Source organism: Monodelphis domestica, chromosome 1, assembly GCF_027887165.1.
Source record: "Monodelphis domestica isolate mMonDom1 chromosome 1, mMonDom1.pri, whole genome shotgun sequence".
Taxonomy (NCBI): domain Eukaryota; kingdom Metazoa; phylum Chordata; class Mammalia; order Didelphimorphia; family Didelphidae; genus Monodelphis; species Monodelphis domestica.
Genome location: NC_077227.1, coordinates 424,639,083 through 424,663,909, shown reverse-complemented (window position 1 = coordinate 424,663,909; position 24,827 = coordinate 424,639,083). Strand labels below are relative to the sequence as shown.

At 35.3% G+C, this 24,827-nt stretch overlaps 1 protein-coding gene across 6 annotated transcripts in view; it reads left to right on the top strand.

Annotated features, from left to right (window-relative positions):
• Positions 1–24,827, top strand: part of DENND1A (DENN domain containing 1A) — a 728,196-nt gene that overhangs the window by 513,447 nt on the left and 189,922 nt on the right. For all 6 annotated transcript variants that reach the window (XM_007474630.3, XM_007474629.3, XM_007474632.3 and 3 more), the window contains one exon: positions 18,815–18,940. In XM_007474630.3, the coding sequence (XP_007474692.2) occupies positions 18,815–18,940 (126 nt within the window). The remainder of the gene's footprint in view (positions 1–18,814; positions 18,941–24,827) is intronic.

Below are 24,827 nucleotides of genomic sequence, written 5' to 3'. Positions count from 1 at the left end.
GTTAAACATTAATATGGGAATAGTTTGTTTTAAAATTTTGATTCCCTCACTCTTTTGAAGAAAATGCTGTCACTAACAATAGTATGCAGATATCATCTCACTTCAGAAATTTCAAAGTTGTAATGGCTAAAAGAAAAAGACAAAAAAAAAACCCTTATTCATGTGTGTTGAGGGGTGGGAGGCCTAAGATAGGGATATGAGTTAAAGGATAATTACACATAATTTCTGGCCTAGATGGACCTAAGAGACTGCATCTCCTGAGGGTTACCAGATGAAACTGGAATGAATTGTTGGCATTTCAGATGATGGAATCAAGGTCCAAAAAGATTTTGACAGCCTAGAAAAATGGGCCGAATCTAATAAGATGGAATTTAATAAGGATAAATGTATAGTTCCTTTGGCAGCCTATTTCTGTTTTCTGAGGGGCAGGCTAAGTACCCAAGAGGCTAATTTTTCCATTATATCACAAATTCTACACTTGGCTTTTAAAAAAAATCATTAAGTGGTAAAATGTAACTAGATAATATTTCTGGTTGGGTGGAAAAAAAATCTGGTGTCTTTGTGGACTACATATACAATATGAAATAATAGTGTGACAAGACAGCAAAGTAAGTTAATGTACTCTTAGCTAAGTTAATAGAATTGTGTCCAGATTAGAAGAGATGCTCCAAACACTACTTTATCATCTGCCCTGAAAAATTTAGAGTATTTTGCCCATTTTTTGACCTCTGTGTCTTAGAAAAAATATTGGTGAACTAGGTGAATTGGTGAATTAGTTACCAGAAAAAGGTAACTAGGATTGGGAGGAAAGTGCCAAAAATCATTCTACAAGAAGACTGGTAGAAACAATAGCATTTTCCCTGAAGAAGACATAAGAGGACATAATTGTAATCATTAGGTATTTAAAGGACTGCCATTGGGAAAAGATCTCTCTTTGTTCTTTTTTAGTACCAAAAAAGAAGGAACAGATGGTAGATAAACTGTCTAATAATCAGATCTGTCCCTATCAACAGATATTCAAGCAAAGGTTAAATAGATTCTTTAAGGGATATTTGTAGAGGACATTTGTTTGAAACTGAGACTGGATGAGGCAATATAAGTGTAATGGAAAAAGTTCTGGCCTTGGTGTCAAGAAAAACTTGGTTTCCAATCTCTCTTCCTATACTTTGTGATTGTGAGCAAAATGGTTCTTTACTTATAAAATTGGAATAATGAAGCCTTCATTACCTGCAGCACAGGATTGTAGAATGAATAAATTAAGTTTGTAATGTGCTTTGCCCACTTTAAGGCATTTAATATTATTTATTTGTTATCTCATCTTTTTTATATAGTTCTGAACCATTACTGTTGTTGTTTTGTCTGTTAGGCATGTAACTCTTCATAAACCCTTTTGGGGATTTTCTTGGCAGAGATTACTAGAGTGGTCTTCCATTTCTTTCCTTAGCTCTTTTTTTTTTTTAAATATATTTTATTTGATCATTTCCAAGCATTATTCGTTAAAGACATAGATCATTTTCTTTTCCTCCCCCCCACCCCCCATAGCCGACGCGTAAATCCACTGGGCATTAGATGTTTTCTTGATTTGAACCCATTGCTTTGTTGATAGTATTTGCATTAGAGTGTTCATTTAGAGTCTATCCTCTGTCATGTCCCTTCAACCTCTGTATTCAGGCAGTTGCTTTTTCTCGGTGTTTCCACTCCCATAGTTTATCCTTTGCTTATGAATGGTGTTTTTTTCTCCTGGATCCCTGCAAGTTGTCCCTAGCTCTTTTTACAGATGAGGAAACTGAGGCAAACAGGGTTACATGATTTGCCCAGGGTCACACAGATAGTGTCTGACATTATATTCTAACTCAGGCCTTCCTGACTCCAGGACCAGCACTCTATTCACTGTCCCACCTTGCTGCTCCTAATTCTGCTAGTAGTCTTTTATAGTTAATATTCTGCAGATTATAGCACAAGTAGATGAAACAACTGCCTTTTGCAACTGAGGGAAGAAGGGAATAAACATTTATATAACATCTACTATGTGCCAGGCACCATGCTAAGCACTTCACAGATGTTATGTCATTTGAGCCCTCATGAGAACCTTGTGAGATAGGTGCTGTTGTTATCCCTCTTTTACAGTTGAGGAAACTGAGGCTTGGTTATTTGTCCACAGTCACACAGCTAGTAAATGTCTACAGCCAAATTTGAACTCAGGTTTTCCTGACTCCTGACCTAGTGCTCTATTCACTGTGTTAGGGTCTAAGTTTATCTTTGCCTTATTGACAATAATTTGTTGGACAGCAGGCAGGAAAATGAGGATAATGTGTACTTCTGATCCCTACCTAATTTTGAGCTGTTAGGCATGTATATTTTAAACACCCTTTTTGTTCGTCGTTATTTGTTGACTATGAATGTCTATGGGTTTTTTTAGATCTCAGTGAATAGAGATTCAGGTCAGAGATGGGAGGTCCTGGGTTCAAATATGCATCAGATAACTTCCTTGCTGTGTGACCCAGGGCAAGTCACTTAACCCCAAGTGCTTACCCTGTACCACTCTCTTGTCTTTGAACTGATACCAATTATTAATTCTAAGAGAGAATGTAAAGGTTTTTAAAATATTCTTTTTAAATTTTTGTGCATTTATATTATATTTAGGTGACTGTGAGTAACAGTTTTGTCTGTGATAGTTCTGGTGCAGTTTATTTGTTGAATTCTCAAGTATGCTTTGAGGAGTATATTTATATTTTGAGGATTTCTTATTTGTTGGTTTATGAATGGCAGAAAGTTTCTGATAATGTATAATTCCAGATTATGTTTTACTAAGTCATAAGACCATAGGTTTAGAAATGGAAGGAATCGAGCCTAACCCTTTCATTTTGCAGATAAAGAAACTGAGGCAGAATATAAACCTAAGTCTTCAGTAGGTGCTAAGATTTTGCAACATGCAATAATATATTATACATTCTCTACCAATCCCTTGCATAATATGCATTGATAAATAAGTCCAGGATCCCTGAAGATAACTTATCTGTAATTTCTGATGGCTGTGACCTGGTCCTAAATTGCCTTCTTAAACCTATCCTGTTCCATAAACAAGCATACATAATTCAGGCTTTCCTTCAGTGTTTCTTTGTTGGCATGTTAGTTAAATTAATATAAATGTCATACCATGGAGGGCCCTTAGATTCATTCTTGAATCTTAACTGTTTCACAGGTAATTTCCAAATAAAATACTTTCAGTTACATATGACAAATCCAATGACATATACTTTTCCTTTTGCTCACTGAAGTGATTGATTGTTCCAAAAATATTTCTGTACATTTTTCATCTTTTTATCATGTTCTCTGAAAACATCTATTAATTTTGTTACTCCTGTTATAAACATTAATATTATCTCTCATCTTTTTTGAGACTTCAAAGAGAAATAGACTGAGGGCAAGTCACCCTCCTATTATTCTTTAATACCTAATGTTCTGTAGATTATCATAGAAGTGAATAAAATCTCTACCTGGGAAAACTCATGTCCAAAAATGACTATCATCTTCCCTATTATATTCCATCCTACTCCCAAGGTATCCCTTCTTTCCTATTACTATGAAGGGCACCACCATCTTCTCAGACTCCCAACATAGGGGTCCTACTCTACTTCTCACCCTTTCTTACCCATTTCCAATTGCATTTCCAATCTATTGCAAGTTCTGTCAGTTCTACTTACATAACATCTCTCATAAATGCCTCCTTCTCTGGAAAAGGGAGATCCTTGGTTCAAATCTGGCCTCAGATACTTCTTAGCTCTCTGATCCTGGGCAATTCACTTAACCCAAACTGCCTAGCCCTATACTGCTTGTCTGCCTTGGAACCGATACTTAATATCAATTCTAAGACATGAAGGTCAAGGTCCACAAAATAAAAATAAACGAATGCCTCCTTCTCTTTGATATTGTTGCTACCTTGACGCAGGCTCTTATTACCTAACAATGAACTGTTGCATTAACTTATTGATTGGCCTCATAGCCTCAAGTCTCCAGACCATCCTGAGAACATCTTCTGAAAAACTCCAGTAGCAAAGGGAGGTGGGGATGACATATGTCTTGACATGAATTGGTTTGAATCTCTTCTGCTAAGTATCTATATTTTTATAATGATCAAATATGTTGTTATTGTTATTTTATAAAATAGTACAGGGACTCTCCTGCTATTCTTATATATTTAATGTTCTGCAGAAAAAAAAAACTGCCTTTTGTAACTCTGTTTTAATTTCTTCTGGGTTTTTATATTTTGAAAACTTTTCATTGTAGTTGGTGAATATTAGGTATAGAAGAACTAGTAAAAATATTCTTAGATTTTTATGATCATTGTTATATCCAAATTATTGTGGACAATAGTTCTTTCTATGACAGTGTTTCAACCTCAGTATAGATTATTTGCTGAATTGTAAAGGATATTTGAAGATTTACATTCAACCTGAATTGGTAGAGACAGTTTCCTCATGAAAGAGCTTCTTATACCACTAAGACCTAATGTCCAGCAAGTTGGTGCAGTGGTTATTGCTGTGTAAGTATGTAGCAACTTTGCTAGTGGTTTTCTTCATTTTTACTTTTTTTTTTAATGTGGAGTAGGAACCTATTTTTTAAACATTTTAAAATCAATATATATTTAGCATGGCTTAAAAAAAACACACACACACATTTACTAGCTGTGTTATACTGGGCAAATCACTTAACCTTTCTCAGCCACAGTTTCCTCAGTTATAAAATGAAGTTCATAAAAGTACCTACATTGCAGGGTTATTATGAGGATTAAATGAGATACAATTTGCAACTATATGCTTGGGACATAGTAGTTGCTTAAATATATACATGTTCCCTCCCCATCTTCATCCTAATTTATAATTTAAAAATTTGTTATTTGTTTCTTTATGAAGGATAATAAACTTCAGGTATAGAATGGGAGCCACTTGTTCACGCCTTTCACATTTTTGCAACCTTCAGTGATATGTTGCATAGTTTCTACCTCTTTGTTAGAAAATCTCTATGACTTCTCTTTCTCTTATCTCTATGAATCTAGACTCCTTAAGGCTAATCTTTATATAAGTCCTATTGGGAATGATCTGATTATGATTTGTTTTTATAAATGCTCCTATTTCTATGATTTCAAGACATACATTTTTTTCCACACATCTTTGTCAGCTTATTGTTGGCACAATTCAAATGAATATCATTCATGGAACACATTTTGGTTTCCTTCTTGGATCTTAGCTATTTCATAGACTCCATTCAGAAATAAACCATTTGTAGTTGCTTTTAGAAAATCTAGTGGCATAGACTTCTTGTTAACCTTTACAATTGTTTTGTGAAGTGTGGTATTTGTGTTCCAAATGTGTTTCTGTGGATATTTAACCTGTTTGTGATATGCTATTTTTTACATAATAGCCTTGGGGTATTGAGCCCTCTGTTTCATTAACATTGTACAGGATTTTGTTTGAATACCTTCTAGATCTACTGTCATCCAATTTGCCATTCCAAATGTATATGTTGAGTGGTATTATGTAGGTGTTAATTGCTCTAAATGTGTTCTACTAAACTTACTAAACTGTGACTTCAAGATACTAGTCAAACTCTTAACATATCTAGCCACCGCTTTCCCCTTGATAACCTAATTCCCCGTGTATCTTTTCTGCAAAAATCCAGGTCTCTGTAAGTATCACTTTGATCCATTAGCCTAATTTCATTCCATATTCAAGCCCAAAGCAGTCAGTCTCTATTCTTGTTTAGTACCCACCAAGAGTTATAATTATTGAGTTCAAAATGATATTTTTATATCATTGGAGAAAGTTTCCACCAGATGAAGTCTCTATTTAATGTGTTTTTCAGTGAGTAGAGCCATATACCTTGATAATACACACTTAATATCAAATGATTGAAACTATTTTAGTGCAGAATCCTCTTTGACTTGAAGGCTTTGCTTTGCTCAGTTTTCTTCAGGAGTGATGATAATGGATTTAAGACTCTGCACAGAACCAGAGCAGGCTTAAACTATATCTCCCCCTCAAAAAGAGCACATTTTATGTTAAATTTATTTTATTTTATTTTATTGATTTAATGGCATGCATTAAATAGGCAACAGTTTTCCATGTGGACATCAGATACTATAGTATTCTCACTAGACTTAGATCTATTTTATATATTTGCAGTACATAACTAAATGATGAGTGTGGAACTGAATCAAAAGTTTTGTACTAATCAATAAAGGTAGAATAAGTGTTACAAAAAAAAATTTAGTAACTTATTCAAAAATCACCAAATCTATAATGAATTCCTCTGGGTCTTTTTGGAAATGCATTTTTTTCTCCCTTTTGCCAATATATAGTTTTAATTTAAATGTTTATAAGTGTTTGGTTTTTTGTTTTGATTTTTTTTTAGCAATCCTGACTGTGAATGCAGTATATAAGAACAATAAAAAGAATAAAATTTTATATAGTGCTCCAAATTTTGCAAAGCCTTATTTGTATGTCTTATTTGATCTTCACAATAACCCTGTGAAATAGGTCAATAAAGTGACAAAGAAGTATGAAATAAAATAGTATATTGCAGCCATAGAAACAAGATGATTTATAAAATATAAATCATAAATATTATTAATTCCATTTTATAAGTAAAAAAACTGAGACCAAGAAGGTTAACTGACGTGTCCAGGATTATACAGATAAGTGTCTAGGGCAGAAGTTGAACTCGGCCTTCACTGGCTACTAAATCTAGTGTTCTGACCACTGTTTCCCTCCTCTGTGTGTACACAAATATGTAATTAACCTGTATTTGGAAGAGTCACTGTTCTCATCTTTGGCAGTAAATACATGTTTAAGGAAGCTTGCATTAGAGAAGGAGCTAGTCAGTTGCTTTCCAACTAATTTATATACCACTATGAAGCATTTAAGCCAGTAATAATGGATCTTACTTAGGCATGCCACTTAATGTTTTTATTAAGAAAATAAATAAAATTTCAGCCACTTCACTTGATAAATCCATTCTACATTTCATCATAATAATTTCATCCAAATCACATTTTCATTGTCTTGTACTTCATGGCGGCCAAAAAGAGGATTAGAAATTTTTCCCATCTTCCTTCTGGGTTTTTCCCTAGCCTCTGATTTTTTACTTACTTATAAAGCTTTAGCAGTAAAAATTTTAATTTATGTTGAATTATTTTTCTTTCTTACATTGTTTTTTCTACTTATATCTAAATATTTGCCTTTATTTTCTGTTGTGACTAAATGTATTTACAATTTCTTATATGATTTTGTTTTCTGGATTCTATACCATGATTATTTTTTCTTTGTTTATGTTTGAGCATTTTGGTTTTTATATTTTCTATTGTGAGAATTAATGAGTACTGATAGAATCTTTTATAGCCTTTCTATAGAGCTTCAATAGCTCTCTAAAGTAATTTCTGCTATGATCATGTTTGGTATGTATCCATATTCCTTTATTTTTTTTATGTTTTTCAACATGAATGAATTAATGTATAAAAAAGCATTTACTAAGTGGTTATCATGTGCCTGTCATAATGCATTTAGATGTTGGGAACATAGATAGAAAAAGCAAGACATTTCCTCCTTTCATGGTTTTTACTCTGATTAAGAGAAACAGTACATAAAATAAAGCTTAGGTATAGGATGGACATAAAAGGTTGGAAGTCCTTGGAAGGATGTTATTCTAGACAGATGGCAAGGTTGAGGGAATCACTACATCAGTACCTTTTATGCCATTGTAAGATGAGTCTAGAGAGTCTTATGGCAAGGCAGATCACTCTCATTGAAAGGATGGTGATTCTCTTTTCATCCAGTCTATGAGCAATCAGGCAGCTGAAATGGAATCTTATTCAGCCAGGCTGGGGGAAGGAGGGCAAAAAGAAGAGAAACTACTTCCCACTACTTAGCTATCCAGAATGACTTCTGGGCTGTCTTGTTTTTGTGAAAGAGAAGATGAGAAGACCGGAAAAATGCTATGTTATCATAACAGCTACCACATAAACCATTATGTACAAATCCCATAATGCTTTTATACTTTACATCAAATACTGTGAAAGAATGTGTTCAACCATCATGGTTATAGCAAATAACCGGATTTTGAAAATTACTCTTTTTGTATAGTTGAACTTCTAGTTAGATTCATGCTGTCAAACTTAAAAAGGGGTTTGTTTTTTTTAGAATTCCAGTCTAAGTAAACCTATCTCCTTTGTTAAATGATTTGAGATATTAGCACTAATTTTGACATTTATTTCATTTTTGTATACAATTTCAGGAGTTTGCTTTAAGTCAAAATTTATAGTCATCTCAGGTTCTTCAGCTTTTTTCCCTCAGATTTTAGTAGTTCCTTTATTTTATTTCATGTCATCGATTTTGGCTTAGAGATAATGTTTTATATTTGTTTGTTTACTGATCACTAAAAATTTCAATGGAATTGAGAGTATCATAACATGTAAGAGCTATTTGCAAATATAGTAATGCTTCATAATGAAAATATTTATATTTTTAGACTATCTCAATCAATTCCACTCTACTTTAATTCTACATACTGGTCACTTGATCAACAAGACAGTTCTCCAATCTTCCCCACCTCTCATAATTCTCCAAAATAGTAATTATGCTCAAGTGATAAAGTAGTTTTAGCTATCTTCATAATCTAGGCCACCAAGAATCATGACAAAATCATGACAAAAAACAAGTAAAAAAACTAATGGAAAGCAGAGCATGGTGATCCTTAATCAATAACTTTCCTTTCTCCTCTAGAACCACACTTTGGCTGGGCTGCATAGTCCTACACAAGGGCTTGCAATACAACTCAACTCTATCAGAATTTATGGCCTACAGAGCAGATAATTTCCAAAATATAAAAGCTTGAGTCCATGGTAGTAAATCTTTTTTTCTTGATCAAAATTATGTGTTTTTTTTTTAATTTTACTTAATTAGTCAATTTAGAATTTTTTCCTTGGTTACAAGAGTCATGTTTCTTTCCTTCCCCTTCCCTTACACCCTCCCATAGCTGACACACAATTCCACTGGGTTTTACATGTGTCCTTGATCAAAACCTCATGGTAGTAAATCTTACCAAAGAAACATAAAAGAAAGTCAGGAATGCAAATGTATAGAACATGATGGACAATTCCAAGAGAATCAAAAAATAAATATTGAAAGAATGCATAATTTCTATGTAAAAAAGTAAAACATAATAATCTCAAAGATAGGCATTGTAATCAAATTAAGGATTATAGATCTCCCCAAAAAAACACAGTGCAGGGGGCAGCTGGGTAGCTCAGTGGACTGAGAGCCAGGCCTAGAGATGAGAGGTCCTAGGTTCAAATCTGGCCTCAGACTCTTCTCAGCTGTGTGACCCTGGGCAAGTCACTTGACCCCTATTGCCTAGCCCTTACCACTCTTCTGCCTTGGAGCCAATATATAGTATTGACTCCAAGATGGAAGGTAAGGGTTTAAAAAAAAAAAAAAAACAGGGCAGGGGCTGGGGCTGTAGGGCTGAACATTATAATATTAGGAAACAATACAAGAAAATTACTCAGATCTTCCGAATGTCAAAAAGAAAATTCTAATTCTACAAATTTGAATATTGCCTCCAGAAAGGATGGCAGGAAGTCTATACTTCAAAAACCAAGACAAACTCTAAGCAGTTAAATTTAACAATTCCAATGACAAACAAGTTCTGGAAGTAACCAAGAGAAAGATCTGTCCAATATAAAGGAAAAGAAATTTGAGTTAACATATAAAACTATTCTGGACCTACCAGAAATTGCAAGAGGGAATGGAATAAATAGTGTTTTCTTGGTGGCCAAAAACTGGAAAACGAGGGGATGCCCATCAATTGGGGAATGGCTGAACAAACTGTGGTATATGTTGGTGATGGAATACTATTGTGCAAAAAGGAATAATAAAGTGGAGGGATTCTATGGAGACTGGAACAACCTCCAGGAAGTGATGCAGAGCGAGAGGAGCAGAACCAGAAGAACATTGTACACAGAGACTAATTCACTGTGGTATAATCGAACGTAATGGACTTCTCCATTAGTGGCGGCGTAATGTCCCTGAACAACTTGCAGGGATCCAGGAGAAAAAAACACCATTCATAAGCAAAGGAAAAACTATGGGAGTGGAAACACCGAGGAAAAGCAACTGCCTGAATACAGAGGTTGAGGGGACATGACAGAGGAGAGACTCTAAATGAACACTCTAATGCAAATACTATCAACAAAGCAATGGGTTCAAATCAAGAAAACATCTAATGCCCAGTGGACTTACGTGTCGGCTATGGGGGATGGGGGGGAGGAAAAGAAAATGATCTGTCTTTAACGAATAATGCTTGGAAATGATCAAATAAAATATATTTAAATAAATAAATAAATAGTGTTTTCTGAAGAACAAAGAAGCTCAATGTGCAATACAAGGTGATATCTTGCCAATCTGATTAACAATAAGTGAGAAGGAGGGAATGGACTTTTAAGTTTTTAAAAAGATATTCAAAGCATTCTTAGAAAACCAAACTGTAATAACTTATTTTTCAGACACCTTAGTCAATAAGAATACAGGAAAAGTAAATAAATACATCATCCAAAGACAAACAACAGAGAGCCTCTTAAGATAGTCTTTCTAAAAGTACATGAAGGAGACTAAGGTGAAAGTAATAGAAAGGATGAACACTGATGAACACTCCTTCCGGAGAAGGGAAATGGGAACTTTACAATGGGTATATTCTGCAGAGATTTTGAAACTTAGAGAAACCATCTATCTTTACCTCAATAGAAAAGGAATCAGAGTTCCTTTTGGGGATAATTGATACCCAGAAAAGTGGAAGAACATGAACCAAGGGAGGAGATTTCATAGCAAATTGGGAGAAATTACCACAGAAAAGGCAGAGATTAAGAATGAACTACACCTTCAGAGACACTCGAAAATCCCTAACATGGGAGAAATATACTCTCTAACACTTAAAGGAAGAGTGAGAAATAACTGGAAAAAAAAAAAAAAACCAGGAGACACAGGACCTATGAGGCAATAGTATAGAAAAGGTTTAGAAGAGGATATTCAGACTAGGTACCTTAGAAGCTTTCATTTCATGAGGAAGACAGTGACTAAAGAAAGAATCAAAGAGCAAAAGTCTAGAATAGACAGAAACAGAAGATAAATAATGAAGAAAATGAACAAAAAGAAATGTGGTTTTTGTTGTTTTATTTTGGAAAAAGTACATAAAATGAAATTTAAAGGAAACTTACAACCCAATTTGAAGGGGAGAAAAGGAATGGGGATTTTATTTGAATACTTAACTGGGGGGGGTGGGGAGTAGACAAATTAATTAACTAGATAAAATAAAAGGAACTAATAAATTAAACAAAACTCCAAAATTAGGGAAAGTGAAACAAGAAAAATGAGGCAAAAGGTAAGTGATGAAGGGAAGCGACACAGTGGGAATAGATTACATTGAAATAGATTACTATAAAATAATTGAAACAATAAAGCATTGTGTTTATAGAGGAAGAAAGAAAAAGCTCTAATTCAGATATCTACCTATTTATCTCTCCATTTTTCTCTGTATGTGTATGTGACAAATGGAGGAAAATATAAATTAAGTTCTCATAACTTTAAATGTAGATGGATTAAACAGTTCAACAAAATGAAGAAGAGTGACAGATTGGATAAGAAAATAAAACCCTGCAATCTGTTGCTTACAAAAAAAAATGTATCTAAAATACAAATACACATACACAGAATAAAAATGAGGAGCTAGAAAAAATTTATTTTTCATTAGATGAATTTTTTTAAAAGGAGCTTCAATCATACTGTCATGCAAAGCAAAAACAAAAATTAAGAGTATAGAAAGAACCAGGGGAAACTGCATTCTGCTGAAGGGAACCATAAACAGTAAGCTAATATAAATATTAAAGTTGTGTACTTCAAATTTCTGAGCATCTAAATTCATAAATTCAAAAATTAACTACACGAAGACAGAGTACTATAGTAGTTAACAAGACTTTTCATTGTCCTCAGTTTGGGGCAAATCTAAGAGAATAAAAATAGGAAAAAACAGAAATTACTGAAGAAACTAGAAATAAAACACCTATAGCATCTTCTAAATCGGACTGGTAAAGAGTATGCATATCTTTCCACACTCTGGAACTTTTATGAAGATTTACTATGTATTAGGGCACAGAGAGATTTTTAAAAAATATTTGATAAAGGAGTAATTTGTGGGGGAAGAAATCTGTTGTTGATGGATTCACAAGAGAATGCTATCAAACTTTTAAGGAACATTAAGTGGGGTCAGCTAGATGACCTGGCAGATTGAGAGCTAGGCCTACATATAGGAGGTCCTGGATTCATATTTGACTTCAGATACATCCTACTTGTATGACCTTGGACAAGTCATTTAACCCCCATTGCCTAACCCTTACCACTCTTCCTCCTTAGAACCAATACATAGTATCCATTCTAAACCAGAAGATTATGGTTTTAAAAGATAAAGAAATAAAAATAAGGAACATTAAACACCCATGAATTATTCACAAAACTGAAAAATGAAACCCTCTACCAGATTCCTTTCCTAAGACAAATAAAATCCTATTACCTAAACCAGGGGAGGATAAGGTACTGTAGACCAATAGATCAGTATCATTCATGAATACTGATTCAAAATTTTTAAATAAAATCCTATCATACAGACTGCAGTAGTTTTTCCAAGAAATCATATATCATGATCAAGTTGGATTTATATCAGGGATGCAAGCATAATTCTCTATTATGCAAGGTTCAAGGGAAACAAACCTAAAAGGGGGGAAAATCCCTCCCCTCAAGGTATCCCTTTCTCCTAAGGGGATATAAAATCTATACAGAGAAGTATATATATATATATATATTATTTGAAAAAGGAGAGAATATTAAAACTAGGACATCATAAAAAAGCTTCCTATAGGAGATGGTACATGAGTTCAGACTTTAAAATCTCCAGATATTCTGAGGGAAAAAGTGAATTCCAGGCATGGGGATCAGTCTGTATAGAGATACAGAAACGAGATAGAATGCCAAGTTCATGTAATAGCAAATAGGCCAGTCTGGTTGAAGTGTAGAGTTTGTGAAGGGAAATAATGTGAAATAAGTCAAGAAAGTTATGCCAGAGGCAAATTGTAGATGACTTTTAAGTGCCAAGTTGAAGCATTTTTATCCTAGAAGGAATTTGTAGCTACTTAAAATTATTGAGCGGGAGATGGATATGGTCAGACATCTGCTTTAGGAAGATTCTTTTGGGGAGGATAAATTAGAGATGGATTATCTTAGTTTTCCTTGAATTACTTTCTATATAAGGTTTTACACATAGATATTAGCATTTGGCAAAGGAAAGAATGTAAAACAGGATTCATTTAATCCTGAAACGGGTATTTTTTTGTATTCTTTCATTTAGAAAGTAAATGCATGATGAACCCCTCCCCCAGTTTTTTTATATAGACTATTTGTGATAATCTTCTACCTAAATAATCTTTTTTAATGCATTATTCCTGTACTTAGAACATCTAAGTGGCTCTCTTTTACCAAGAGGATAAAGTGTAGACATCTGATCCTGGAATTCAAGACCTTCCTCAGCCCAGTTAGCCATCTTCCTTTTCTTTTTCATCTCTGTACCTTCATTCTCATTATTCTCCATCCCTGGATACATTTTTCCCTATTGAAGTTATTTGTTCCCTTAAAGGATCTCTTCAAGTATCAACTTCTATAATGCCTCCCCTACTTTCAAGTCAATAGTGATATTTCTCTCCTCATATTTTTCATAGCATTTTGATTGGATTTTTCTTTGACACGAATTTAGTTTCCCCATATATCATAGTTATTTGTATACTTAATTGTTCCGTGTTAGATTATAAGCAGAATCTGTTTCATACTTTTCTTTGTATCTCTAATATCTATCATAAGAGGCAACATGGTGTGTACCCAGGAAGTACTTAAAGAGTGGATAAAGTATTCTACCTAAAGTCAGGAAGACTTGGGTTCATTTTCTACCTCTGAACCTTCATAACTGAGTGGCCATGCATAATTTACCTCTCTGAGCCTCAATTTCCTCATGTATAAAACTAGGGAATTAGAACTTCTGGTGGAGACAGCTGCCTAAACAAAGGCAGTTAGCCACATGCATTCTACTCCCCTCAAAAAAACCCTTAGTTTTCCATCTGAATGAAAATAGTCAAGAGGGGACTGCTAGGTGGCTCAGTGGATTAAGAGCCAAGCCCAGAAACAGGAGGTTGCTGGATTCAGGTCTGACCTCAGACACTTCCTAGCTGTGTGATCCTGGGCAAGTCATTTAACTCCCATTGCCTAGCTCTTACCACTTTTTTGTATTGGTTCTAAAATGGAAGGTAAAGGAAAAAAAGAAAAGGAAAGAAGGAAGGAAGGAAGGAAGGAAGGAAGGAAGGAAGGAAGGAAGGAAGGAAGGAAGGAAGGAAGGAAGGAAGGAAGAAAGAAAGAAAGAAAGAAAGAAAGAAAGAAAGAAAGAAAGAAAGAAAGAAAGAAAGAAAGAAAGAAAGAAAGAAAGAAAGAAAGAAAGAAAGAAAGAAAGAAAGAAAGAAAGAAAGAAAGAAAAAGAAAGATGAAATGTATGAGAAACTGTGAGTGATTTCTTAGCTTACTTAGGCTTTTGGCTGATTCTGTAATCCTAGAACTACAGAATCAGCCAAAAGCCTAAGTAAGCTAAGGCTACCAGTAAAGCCAAAAGAGCCTTCAATCATGATCAGGAAATAGTTGGGACTGGTATCCTTCAAGGCCTTTTGTCCAGAGGTAGCTGGAGCAGAGGACTTTCCTCAGAAAAAAAAAGGTTGGTCAGAAATCCCTAGGATAAGGGGCAGCTGGGTAGCTCAGTGGATTGAGAGCCAGGCTTAGAAATGGGAGGTCCTGGGTTCTAATTTGACCTCAGACACTTCCTAGCTGTGTGACCCTGGGTAAGTCACTTAACCCCCATGGCCTAGCCCTTACCACTCTTTTGCCTTGGAACCAATACACAGTATTGATCCCAAGACAGAAGGCAAGGGTTTTTTTAAAAAAAGAAGAAATCCCTACAAATAGGGACCTTAAAAGCCCCTGTGAATGCAGCAGACTTTGATCAGCACATAGCACAGTGCTGAGACCTGCAAAGTTCAGGCCTTGAGTTCATGAGTCACCAAGATGACCCCGAAGATCCAGCACCAAACTTCAAAGATTTAGAGGGACCTAAGTTGAAGAACATAGAAGACCTAGGGTGAGAGGAAGAACAAATAATGCTGACCACCCTACTCTAAAGCATAGCAGAGGGGCAGAATCTGGCCCTGTCGGCAAGCCTCAACTTAAGAATTAAAGCTACAGAGATGAGAAAAATCAAAGAACATATCCACAAATATTTTTTTAATTTTAAAACTAGAGATCCCAAAGAGAATCAAATGACTATAACAACTTCAAGCAGAGAATCAAAGGGGGTAGGTGTGAGGGGAGTAGATTTTTCACAAGAATTATATGAATACCTAGAAGAAATAAATGAAAGGGAAACAAAATGAAATAAAAGTTTTGGAGTAAAGAACAGGAAGGAGAAAAAATAGCTTAGAAGAGAAACTGGCAAACTGTATCCCAAAAATGGACTTTCTGAAAGCTAGAACAGACCAAGCAGAAATAATTAAAATAAAAGCAAAAATGGGTGTGGAGCTAAAGAAGAAGAAAATTTAAGGTATCCATCAAAACCAACTGGCCTGGAAAACGAGTCAAGGAGAAATAATTTTTAAATTATTTAAATTCCATAAAATCATGCTTTTTTTAATGCCCAGACTAAATTTCAAGCAATTGCAAGTGAAAACTATCCAGATCTACTAGAACAAGACTATAAAGGCAAGAAAGAATGCATCAGCCATCTTCTAACTTACCCTTTGGCTTTTTCAAGGAAGTTCTCTGCTCCAGCTGCCTCCCAGCAAAAATGATTCTGGACATTCTGGGAGGCTCTTCTGCACTGGTGTTGGCTTTATTGGTAGCTAAGCCCCTATTTTCTACTGCCCTTGAACTTTTGACCTACTCTTTCTGTAGTTCTAGGATTGAAGAATCCATTTATTATAGTTTCTCATTAGATTTCTTTATAATTTTTTTTTCATTTTGGTAGGAAATTAAGAGTGTAAGTTCAAAATGAGAAATAAATTACAAAAAATACAAATAAAATCAGAAGTTCAACTAGATGGTGTTCTAAGGTCCCTTTCAACTCCATATCAGTGACCCAGCATGCCTTGCATATAGTGATGATTAATTCTCATTTGCCTAGACTCCAAGTCTGAAATAAGGCAATACACTCTATGAAGAAAGCCCTACACCAACTCATCAATTGCTGGAAAAGCTGATTTCAAAATGGTTCTATTATTAGGGGAGTTAAATCTCCTTGCCACAGAAAAATAAATGTACAGCTCTTTCCAAAAAACCTCTGGGATCTTTCCCAACCTGTCTATAAAGAGAGGCAAAGAACACAATATCATGGAGTTTAAAAAAAAAAAAGGCCTTGGACTCAGAAGAAAACCCTGAGATCAAGTCCTTCCTTTCATAGTCATGTGCTATTCACTTTAGTTTTTTGAGCTTCTAATAATACTTGAATTACTGGTCTCATAGGGCAGTTTTGAAAAAAAAATTCCATAAAAGCATATTTTTCTTTAAATCCATCATCAGTTCAGAGTCTACCAATACAATCACCTGATGTGATTGCCACTTTCTCTAGAAGTACTATGAGATGGCAAGAGATCCTTCCACTCAATCCACATCTTATACCTTGGACTCTTTCTTGGCTCATATAAACTTCTGTTTGCCTAGGTTGATCATGCTGGCAAGTTTGACAAGACATTTTCATTCTAGTCAGTATTTACTAGTCTTGGTTGAGACATGATCTCTTCTCATGTAGTGTTACATGGTATCCTAGATTTATAAGCATGTAGACAGAGATGGGTGTTACTTTAAAGATCATTTAGTTTCACTTGTTCATTTCACAGATGAGAAAAACTGAGGCTCAAGATATTTGAGTCTAAATCTAGTATTATTTCCAGTGACTTTGCTGCCATTTATTCCAACCCCATTACCTTGTAGATGAGGAAAATGAAGACCAATGAGGTGAAGTGAATTGCCTAAGTTCACATAGGTATTAAATAGCATTGTCATGATTTGATTCCTTGCCCCTTTTCTCTATATGTAAGGCTCTTTTTGTTGCTATTTTAATTTATTACTTACTTATTTTTTGTTACATGTAGAAATAATTTTTAACAATTCTTTTGACTTTGTAGAATTCAGATTTTCTTCCTCTCATCTCCCCACTCTGAGGCTGAAAATAATTTGATATAGGTTTTACCAATGTTCATTCAATACCTATTTCCATATTGCTCATGTTGTGATAGAAGACATATCACACATGCATTAAGGGTTTTTTCCATTATCCTGTCTTGCCTTTACCCTCACCTTCCATTGACCCAAAACAGGAAACAGTCTCTCGCTATACAGGCCTATGTGTATGCTTAACATCACGTATAAAATAAAGACAAATGTTTCTTTCACCCTCAAAAGTTATAAAGGCATACCCCATTTGTGGTAAGCTCATATGATGGAATGAAAAGCACATTTCTCCTAGAACCAGAAAACTTAATTTCAAGTTATGGCTAATACTCATGTGACCTTGGGAAAGCCACTTTCCCTCTGATCCTCAATTTCCTTATTTGTAAAATGGGACTAATAATTTTTGTGCTACTTAATCCTCTAAGAAAAGTGAGGATAGTACTTGAAAACTATAGAGCATTATAAAAATAGGGTCTTTGTTATTAGCATAGGTGAAACAACTGGAGCTGTGGCAGGATTTAGTTATGTATTAGATCCATTAATAAGTCAACAAAATTTATTAGATGCCTACTAGAAGAACTAGACAACAGGAGTGTCACAAAATACCCAGAGAGAAAAAGAAAACAGAAGCATCCTCTCCTCTCACTCTCCTCAATTCTTCCGTCAACAGTGTCAGATGCAATAGAGAGATCAAGCAGGATAAGTCCTGAGAAAAGAGCAAAATATTTGACAGTTAAGAGAACATTGATGACTTGAGAGAGAGTTGTTTCAATTCTGTGATGAAATTGGAGACCAGATTGAAAAGGGTTGAAGAGTTAAGAGGAGGGAAGTAGAGGCATTGAGTATAGTTAGCTTTTACTAGTTTAGCTGAACAAGAGAGATATAAGACAGGATGGTAGAGTCTAGAGGTTTAAGGAAAATTCAGGGTCTGTTTTTTTAAAGTTGGAGAGACTTGAACATATTTGAGGGCAACATGGAAGGAACCAATAGATAGGGATCTCAAATCTCACTTCATTGTGGCTCTCCTAAGAGAATAGTCTTTGCAAAAGTATCTCAGGTATGCTACTTAATATACATGTGGCCTTACCTCATTGAAGTTCTCTGGACTTTGTTTTCTTCAACTGTTTAATAAAGCGGTCGGATCAGATGGCCCAGTAAGAATTGAGGGCAGAGACTATTTTTGTCTTCCTTTGTTTCCCTGGCATTTAGCACAATGTCTGACAAACAATAAGCACTTAATAATTGCATGTTGACTAACTTCAGTTTCTTCTAGCTCCAATATTCTATGTGCTAAGGTCCCTTTGTGCTTTGACGTTCTATGAAATATTTAGAATCTGCCTCACTTGTGGCAGTACCTTTGATCTTTTAGAATATCACTAGGATATTTTCAGTCCACAAACATCCAGGATTTTTGATCAGAACTTTAACCAGTTGACTTATGCCTCCCTTCTCTCTGCTGACAGGTTTCTTCATTGAAGAACAGGCTAAAGAAGGTCTCTACCACCACTGGGGATGGTGTCGCCAGGGCCTTTCTAAAGGCACAGGCTGCTTTTTTTGGGAGTTACAGAAATGCATTGAAGATTGAACCTGTAAGTAGCCTCTTAATATAGTCTATATCCTAACTTCCAGTCATGATTAAAAGATATACTTATCATATGGACCATGGGAAATTCCCAGAATCCCCCTGACCCTTGAATAAAGGTAGGATATAAGAATGCCATTTTCTGAGTCAGGGCTTTCTGCCATATATTTTGTTTTTTTGATATAAGTATGATTTCTCTCATGTAGAGATTCCTTCCTCTTGAGCAGAAAACTCTCCATACTTTTTTCTCCATGTTTTTTCTGTAAATCTGTCATTTTAGATATCTCCAATCCATTGGAGAACTTCCTCTCATTCTTTTAGGATCTTTTAAGATTCATTATATCTCCACTTTCTCTTTTTTCCCCATGTATGACTAGATCTTTACTATATTTCTCACACAAGTTGTCAGTGATCATCTTTTTATTGACCTTTTATTATGTGTAATGTCAGTTCTTCCAAGACTGTGATGTTCCAGTATTTATAGCCACATAACATCAATAGGACAAGGCTATTGTTTAAAAAGGGCAGCCAGGTGGCAGAATGGGTAAAGTGCCAAATCTGGACTCAGGAAGACCTAAGTTTGAATCTTGCATTTTCCCATATACAATTCAGACTGGCCTCTTTCCCCTATTCAGTTCTGTGCCTGTCTTATTAACCATTTCCATTGCCTGTTCAAGTGCATAAGTATAAGCTTGTTGTTCCTTAGATGATTTCAATTCAACTAGTGTTCATTTACTAAGCTCCTTCCTTAGTGTAGAACACTGTATTAGGAATTAAGTAAAATATGTAGTAGATAAAACTAGTCCCAAACTCTATACACTAAGCCAAATTGTCCCCTGGAAGAAAAATGTGACCCAGTTTGGAGAGAAAAATATGAAACAACCATAGCCCATCTTACTTCCTTAACTAATTTTGGGGGAAATATAGTATTGTTTGAAACAACATTCTAGAGGACAGTTAGTTCCTTGAGAGGAATTTTTATAAATGAATTCAGCTACCATCAGTTATGTACAAAGCCTGAAGTAGGTGCTAGAATTAAAAAGCTGGAACATCAACCCTACTCTCACAGTACTTGCATTCTAATAAGGGGAAAGTACAAAAACATCCAGAACCAAGATACAAAGAGGAAGGAAGAGAATTGCTAAAGAATTCTGGTCCAAGTGCTCTGGGAAATCTGAGGACCGAGAGATTACTTTCATTGAATGGCTAGAAGGCTTTGTGAAAGATATGGCAACTGAGGTATGTCTTAATAGGGAAAAAAATTGTCAATTGATGAAGTTTGGGGAGGGAAATGAAGAGAAGAAGTACTGATTTCAAACATGAAGAATAGTAAGAGCAAAGATAAAATGAGAGCAGGATTCGAGAGTAATCCATCTTGACAGTAAGATAGAAAATATGAGGAAAGTGGTATAGGATGATGCTAGTAAGGTCATAATAATATTTTGGAGGGCCTTAAATCACCTGAAGAAAAAGTTAATATTTATTCATTAGGCAATGTAAACAGGCATTTGATGTAATGGCATTATATTAATAATGTCTTTACAGCAGGGTTGTATTATAATGAATAATCTGCAAAATTATATTGCTTGAGGCAGGTCCATGCAGGCCTTTACACAAATCACTACAATGCAAGAAAATATTGAGGTCACCAGGAAAGACTTCTCAGAGCATGTAATTTTGAGTTTGGACCTTAAAGGATAGGTAGGGTTTTAACATCAAGGAATGGGAAATGGAGGATTTCAAATGTAGGAGATGGTATGATAAAAGTCTGAATATGGGCAAAGACAAAGTGAATTAGAGAAATTGTTGTCAAGTTGGGCAGGAGACTGGTGTCTATGAAGTTGAATGAAAGTAGCACGTTGTAAGAGACCAATTCAGACTAGCAGTGCTAAAAACTGACATGGAAGAGTCACATGCTAATCAGAGCTGAACAAGGGAACTTCTTATTTTTTCCTGAAATGAAACCATTTATGTGCATCTAAATGAAAGAGAAAACATGAAGCACTATTACTTATTGTTCTTCCTAGTCATTAGGAGATAGACAACCAGTAGTCAAACGGGAGATTCAGCAACCATTCTAGTGGCCTACCACCTTGTCTGTCATCCTTTGGGATGAAGTGCTTACCTTGATACATCTGGACTCACAATTAACAAATAGCCGTTACTTACCAGGCAGAAGTTAGCCACTGGAGTTTATGAAGTATTTTCATGGAATCTCATCATCACAGTAATACAGCATTTAAAATCCTTAAGACAACCCTACCAAAGACAAATAGAAGATCCAGGGATCCAGATCTGGAAGATCATTGGTTGCCATCAGACTTCCACAACAAGTTTTAATTCTCTCTCCATCTATCCTTGCTTTACCTCTTAGGCATTTGTAATCACATGTCCAGGACAGTGTCTTCATGGTTTATAGCTAGGAATCCTTTAGAGACAAAGGTATTTTTGGTGTTATCCCTTAAATATGCAATTAATCCAGTGCCCTCCATTTATAAACAAATTACTTAAAGATCCAAGGCCTTTTTTGTTGTTGTAGTTCTAAAGTAACTTCAAGCTCTGACATTCAGTGTTCCAATGTGCCTACCAATTCTCCCATTTTATAGCCTATTCTAAAGGTCATTCTTGCTCTAACGTTCTGTATTATGTTTATTTGTTCCCAGATCTCTTCTCCTCTAACAGTCAATAAGTTCTATGTATTTACAATGTATAAACGTTATATGAATGCATATTGCCAAAAACAAATGCCTTCCTATCCAAAGACTTCTGTGTGTTTCTTCAATCTGATAGTGGGGGGGAGGACACTTCCAAATAATGAGTGTGCATTGTCTATTTATCAGTTACTCAGAGGAATATCAGGTGTGAAACCCAGTAAAATATAAGTAGAGCCAACCTCTTTCTTCTCCATACAAATGACAAATCTAAAACTCTCCTGGCAGTCTAATGTTGGGGAGAGGGGAAAAAACCTCCTTTATCCATGTCAAGCGGGTGCCCAGACTTCCGTTCATTTATTTGGGCCTTTCTTGCTCTCTGACACGCCTCCTGCCTGTTGCCAGGCAACTCTTGGAGTAGCAGCATGTGTGCAGCTCTGATGGGAGTAAGAGATTAACTAGTTAGGACTGGGTTTTGTTTTGTTTTGTTTTAATGGCTAGAAGGGGCAGGAAGAGACAAATAGTTTAATGTTCATCTGCAAATCATGTCGCCTTTAGTTTTGAAGAAAGAGCTGTAGGTGAGAGGTCCAAACTTTTGGGAGTAGAAAGTGTGGTACCATTAAGTTTCTTGAATACTCCTAGAATTTCCCAAATTCTCTTCCTAGAGACAATAAATGAATTAAGAGACTTTCTGGCTTTACTCTTTTTATTAATAATTATAGCTCACATTTCTTTAAGACTGCATCATTTCTAAAGAAACAGTTTTCATAATAATCTAGTAAATTAGTCATCTGTAAATTTTAGTATTCAAAATCAGATTCAATTCAAAATCAAAGCTTATCGAAGAGGAAGTTATTTGCCCATATAGTTTGTAAGTTGACCTGAACTCAAACTCAGGACTTTTGATTCTTGTCTAGTGATTTTTCTATTATACTGTGCTTCACACATATACCATATACCATGAAATCTCCTAAATAAAACTGACCTATATTTTCAAAGCAAAAATCATAACATTAATACTCTCATCTTAATCATAAGATCATTCAGTATTAAATTATAAGAGAATATAGGTGACAGTAGATGGAATACTGGACTTTGGGTCAGAAAGTCCTGAGTTTGAATCCTACCTTCTACTTACAAGCTATAGAACTTCAGGAAAATCTCTTAAGAACTCTCATCCTCAGTTTACTCATCTGTAAAATGAGTTGCTAATAGCACTCACATAACAGAATCATTGTGAGGATCAAATGAAGCAATGTCTTTAAATCATTTTGAAAACTCTAAAATTTATTATAAATGCTGTGATGATGAAGATAAAGATAGATAGATAGATAGATAGATAGATAGATAGATAGATAGATAGATATGGAAGTAACCTTAAAACATAGAACATTAGGCCTAGATCTTGATCAATGAAACATGTAGAACCCAGTGGAATTGCATGCTAGCTACTTGAGGGGGTTGGGGGGGAAGGAGAGGGAAAGAACATGAATCTTGTAACCATGGAAAAATATTCTAAAATCAGCTAATTAAATAAAATTTTCAAAAAAAAAAAGAAAGAAATAATGAAAATTAGACCTAGAAATATTTTTAAAGCAGAGATTGTTTTGTTGGAATTGGATTGGATGTTGGAATGAGAAGGAAATTAAGAACACAAGACACTCAAGCAAAAAATATTAGCGTGAGATGGAATTTTAGGTGTCATCTAGTCCAATCCCTATGTGAAGTATAAATGTCTTGCATAAAATCCCTCAGAAAAGGTTATCCAGTTTCTGCCTGACAACTTCAATAATGGAAAATTCACCCTACAATGCAATATCTCATTCACTCACTTCTCTCACTTGCTTCACAATCCTTTGCAGTCTGGCTTGAGAGAGAACTCAAGTGAAATCGCTTTTTTTGAATGATTGCTTAATTGCCAGATCAGATAAGCTTTTCTCCATCCTCATTGTTCCAGACCACTTCAGTATTTGATACTCTCGAGCATCCTTTTCTTATAGATAACTTTTTTCTTTGAGTTTTTATTGTTTTTTCTATACCTTTTGACCACTTCTCATTGTCCTTTTTTGGTTCTTCATCCATATTTTACTCCCTAATTATAGGTATACAACTTGGTCCTATTCTGAACCCTGTATTTACATACTTTCTTGGTGACTTCCTCAGGTCTCAGGAGTTTAATTATTGTCTCTATGAAATAATTTAAAGATTTATATGATATAGCTGCAGCCTCTCTTCTGAGCACTGGTCCTACATCAACTACTTATTGGACAGTTTTACTTTGATTACTCATAGTTATCTCAAACTCAGCATGTCCAAAGTAAATTCCCCAATCATTCCCCAATAGCCTACTTTCCTTCTCAACTTCCATGTTTTTGTTGAGGGCCCTGTGTTCCTTCCAGTCACCTTGGTTCCCAACCTCAGAGTCCCCCTCTAAACTTATAATTCCCCCTTACTCCAAATATCCATAATCAGCTGCCAAATCTTGTCAGTTCTACCTCCACAACATCTTTCTCATCTGTTCTTTTCTCATTAACAGCACAATTACCACCTTACTTCAGGCCCTCTTACCTAGATTATTCCAATAACCACCTAATTGGCCTCCCTGCTCCCACTTGCTCCCTTCTCCAATACATTCCCACATGACTACTACCCAAGTGGTTTTTCTAAAGCACAAGTTTGACTGTGCCACTCCCTTGCTCAATAAACTCCTCCCTATTACTTCTAGGATCACATACAAAATTCTCTATTTGCATTTAAAAGTCCCTTCAGGATGGAGGGGGAGAAAATAAGTATTTACAAAGCACCTGCTATGTATGAAGCACTGTGCTAATTGCTTTATATTATCTCATTTGATCCTCACAACAGTCCTGAGAGGTATGTACTGTTATTTCCACTTTTAAGTTGAAGAAACTGCAGCAAACAGAGGTTAAGTGTCTTGTCCAGAGTTACATAGCCAGTACATATCTCAGATCTTCCTAATTCTACACCTCACACTCTAATCACTGAACCACCCAGCTGCCTTCCCAACTTGGCATCTCCCTACCCTTCTAGCTTTATTATACATTACTTCTATTCATGTAGTCTTTGGTAAATCAAATTGATCTTCTTGTTTTCACACATGACACTCCATTTACCATCCCTCATTTCTGTTCCTTTGCAGACTGTCCCTTCAGTCTTTGAATGTGCTCTGTCCTCACCTCTGTCTCTTTAAACCTCATTTCCTTCAAATTCAAATGACACCTT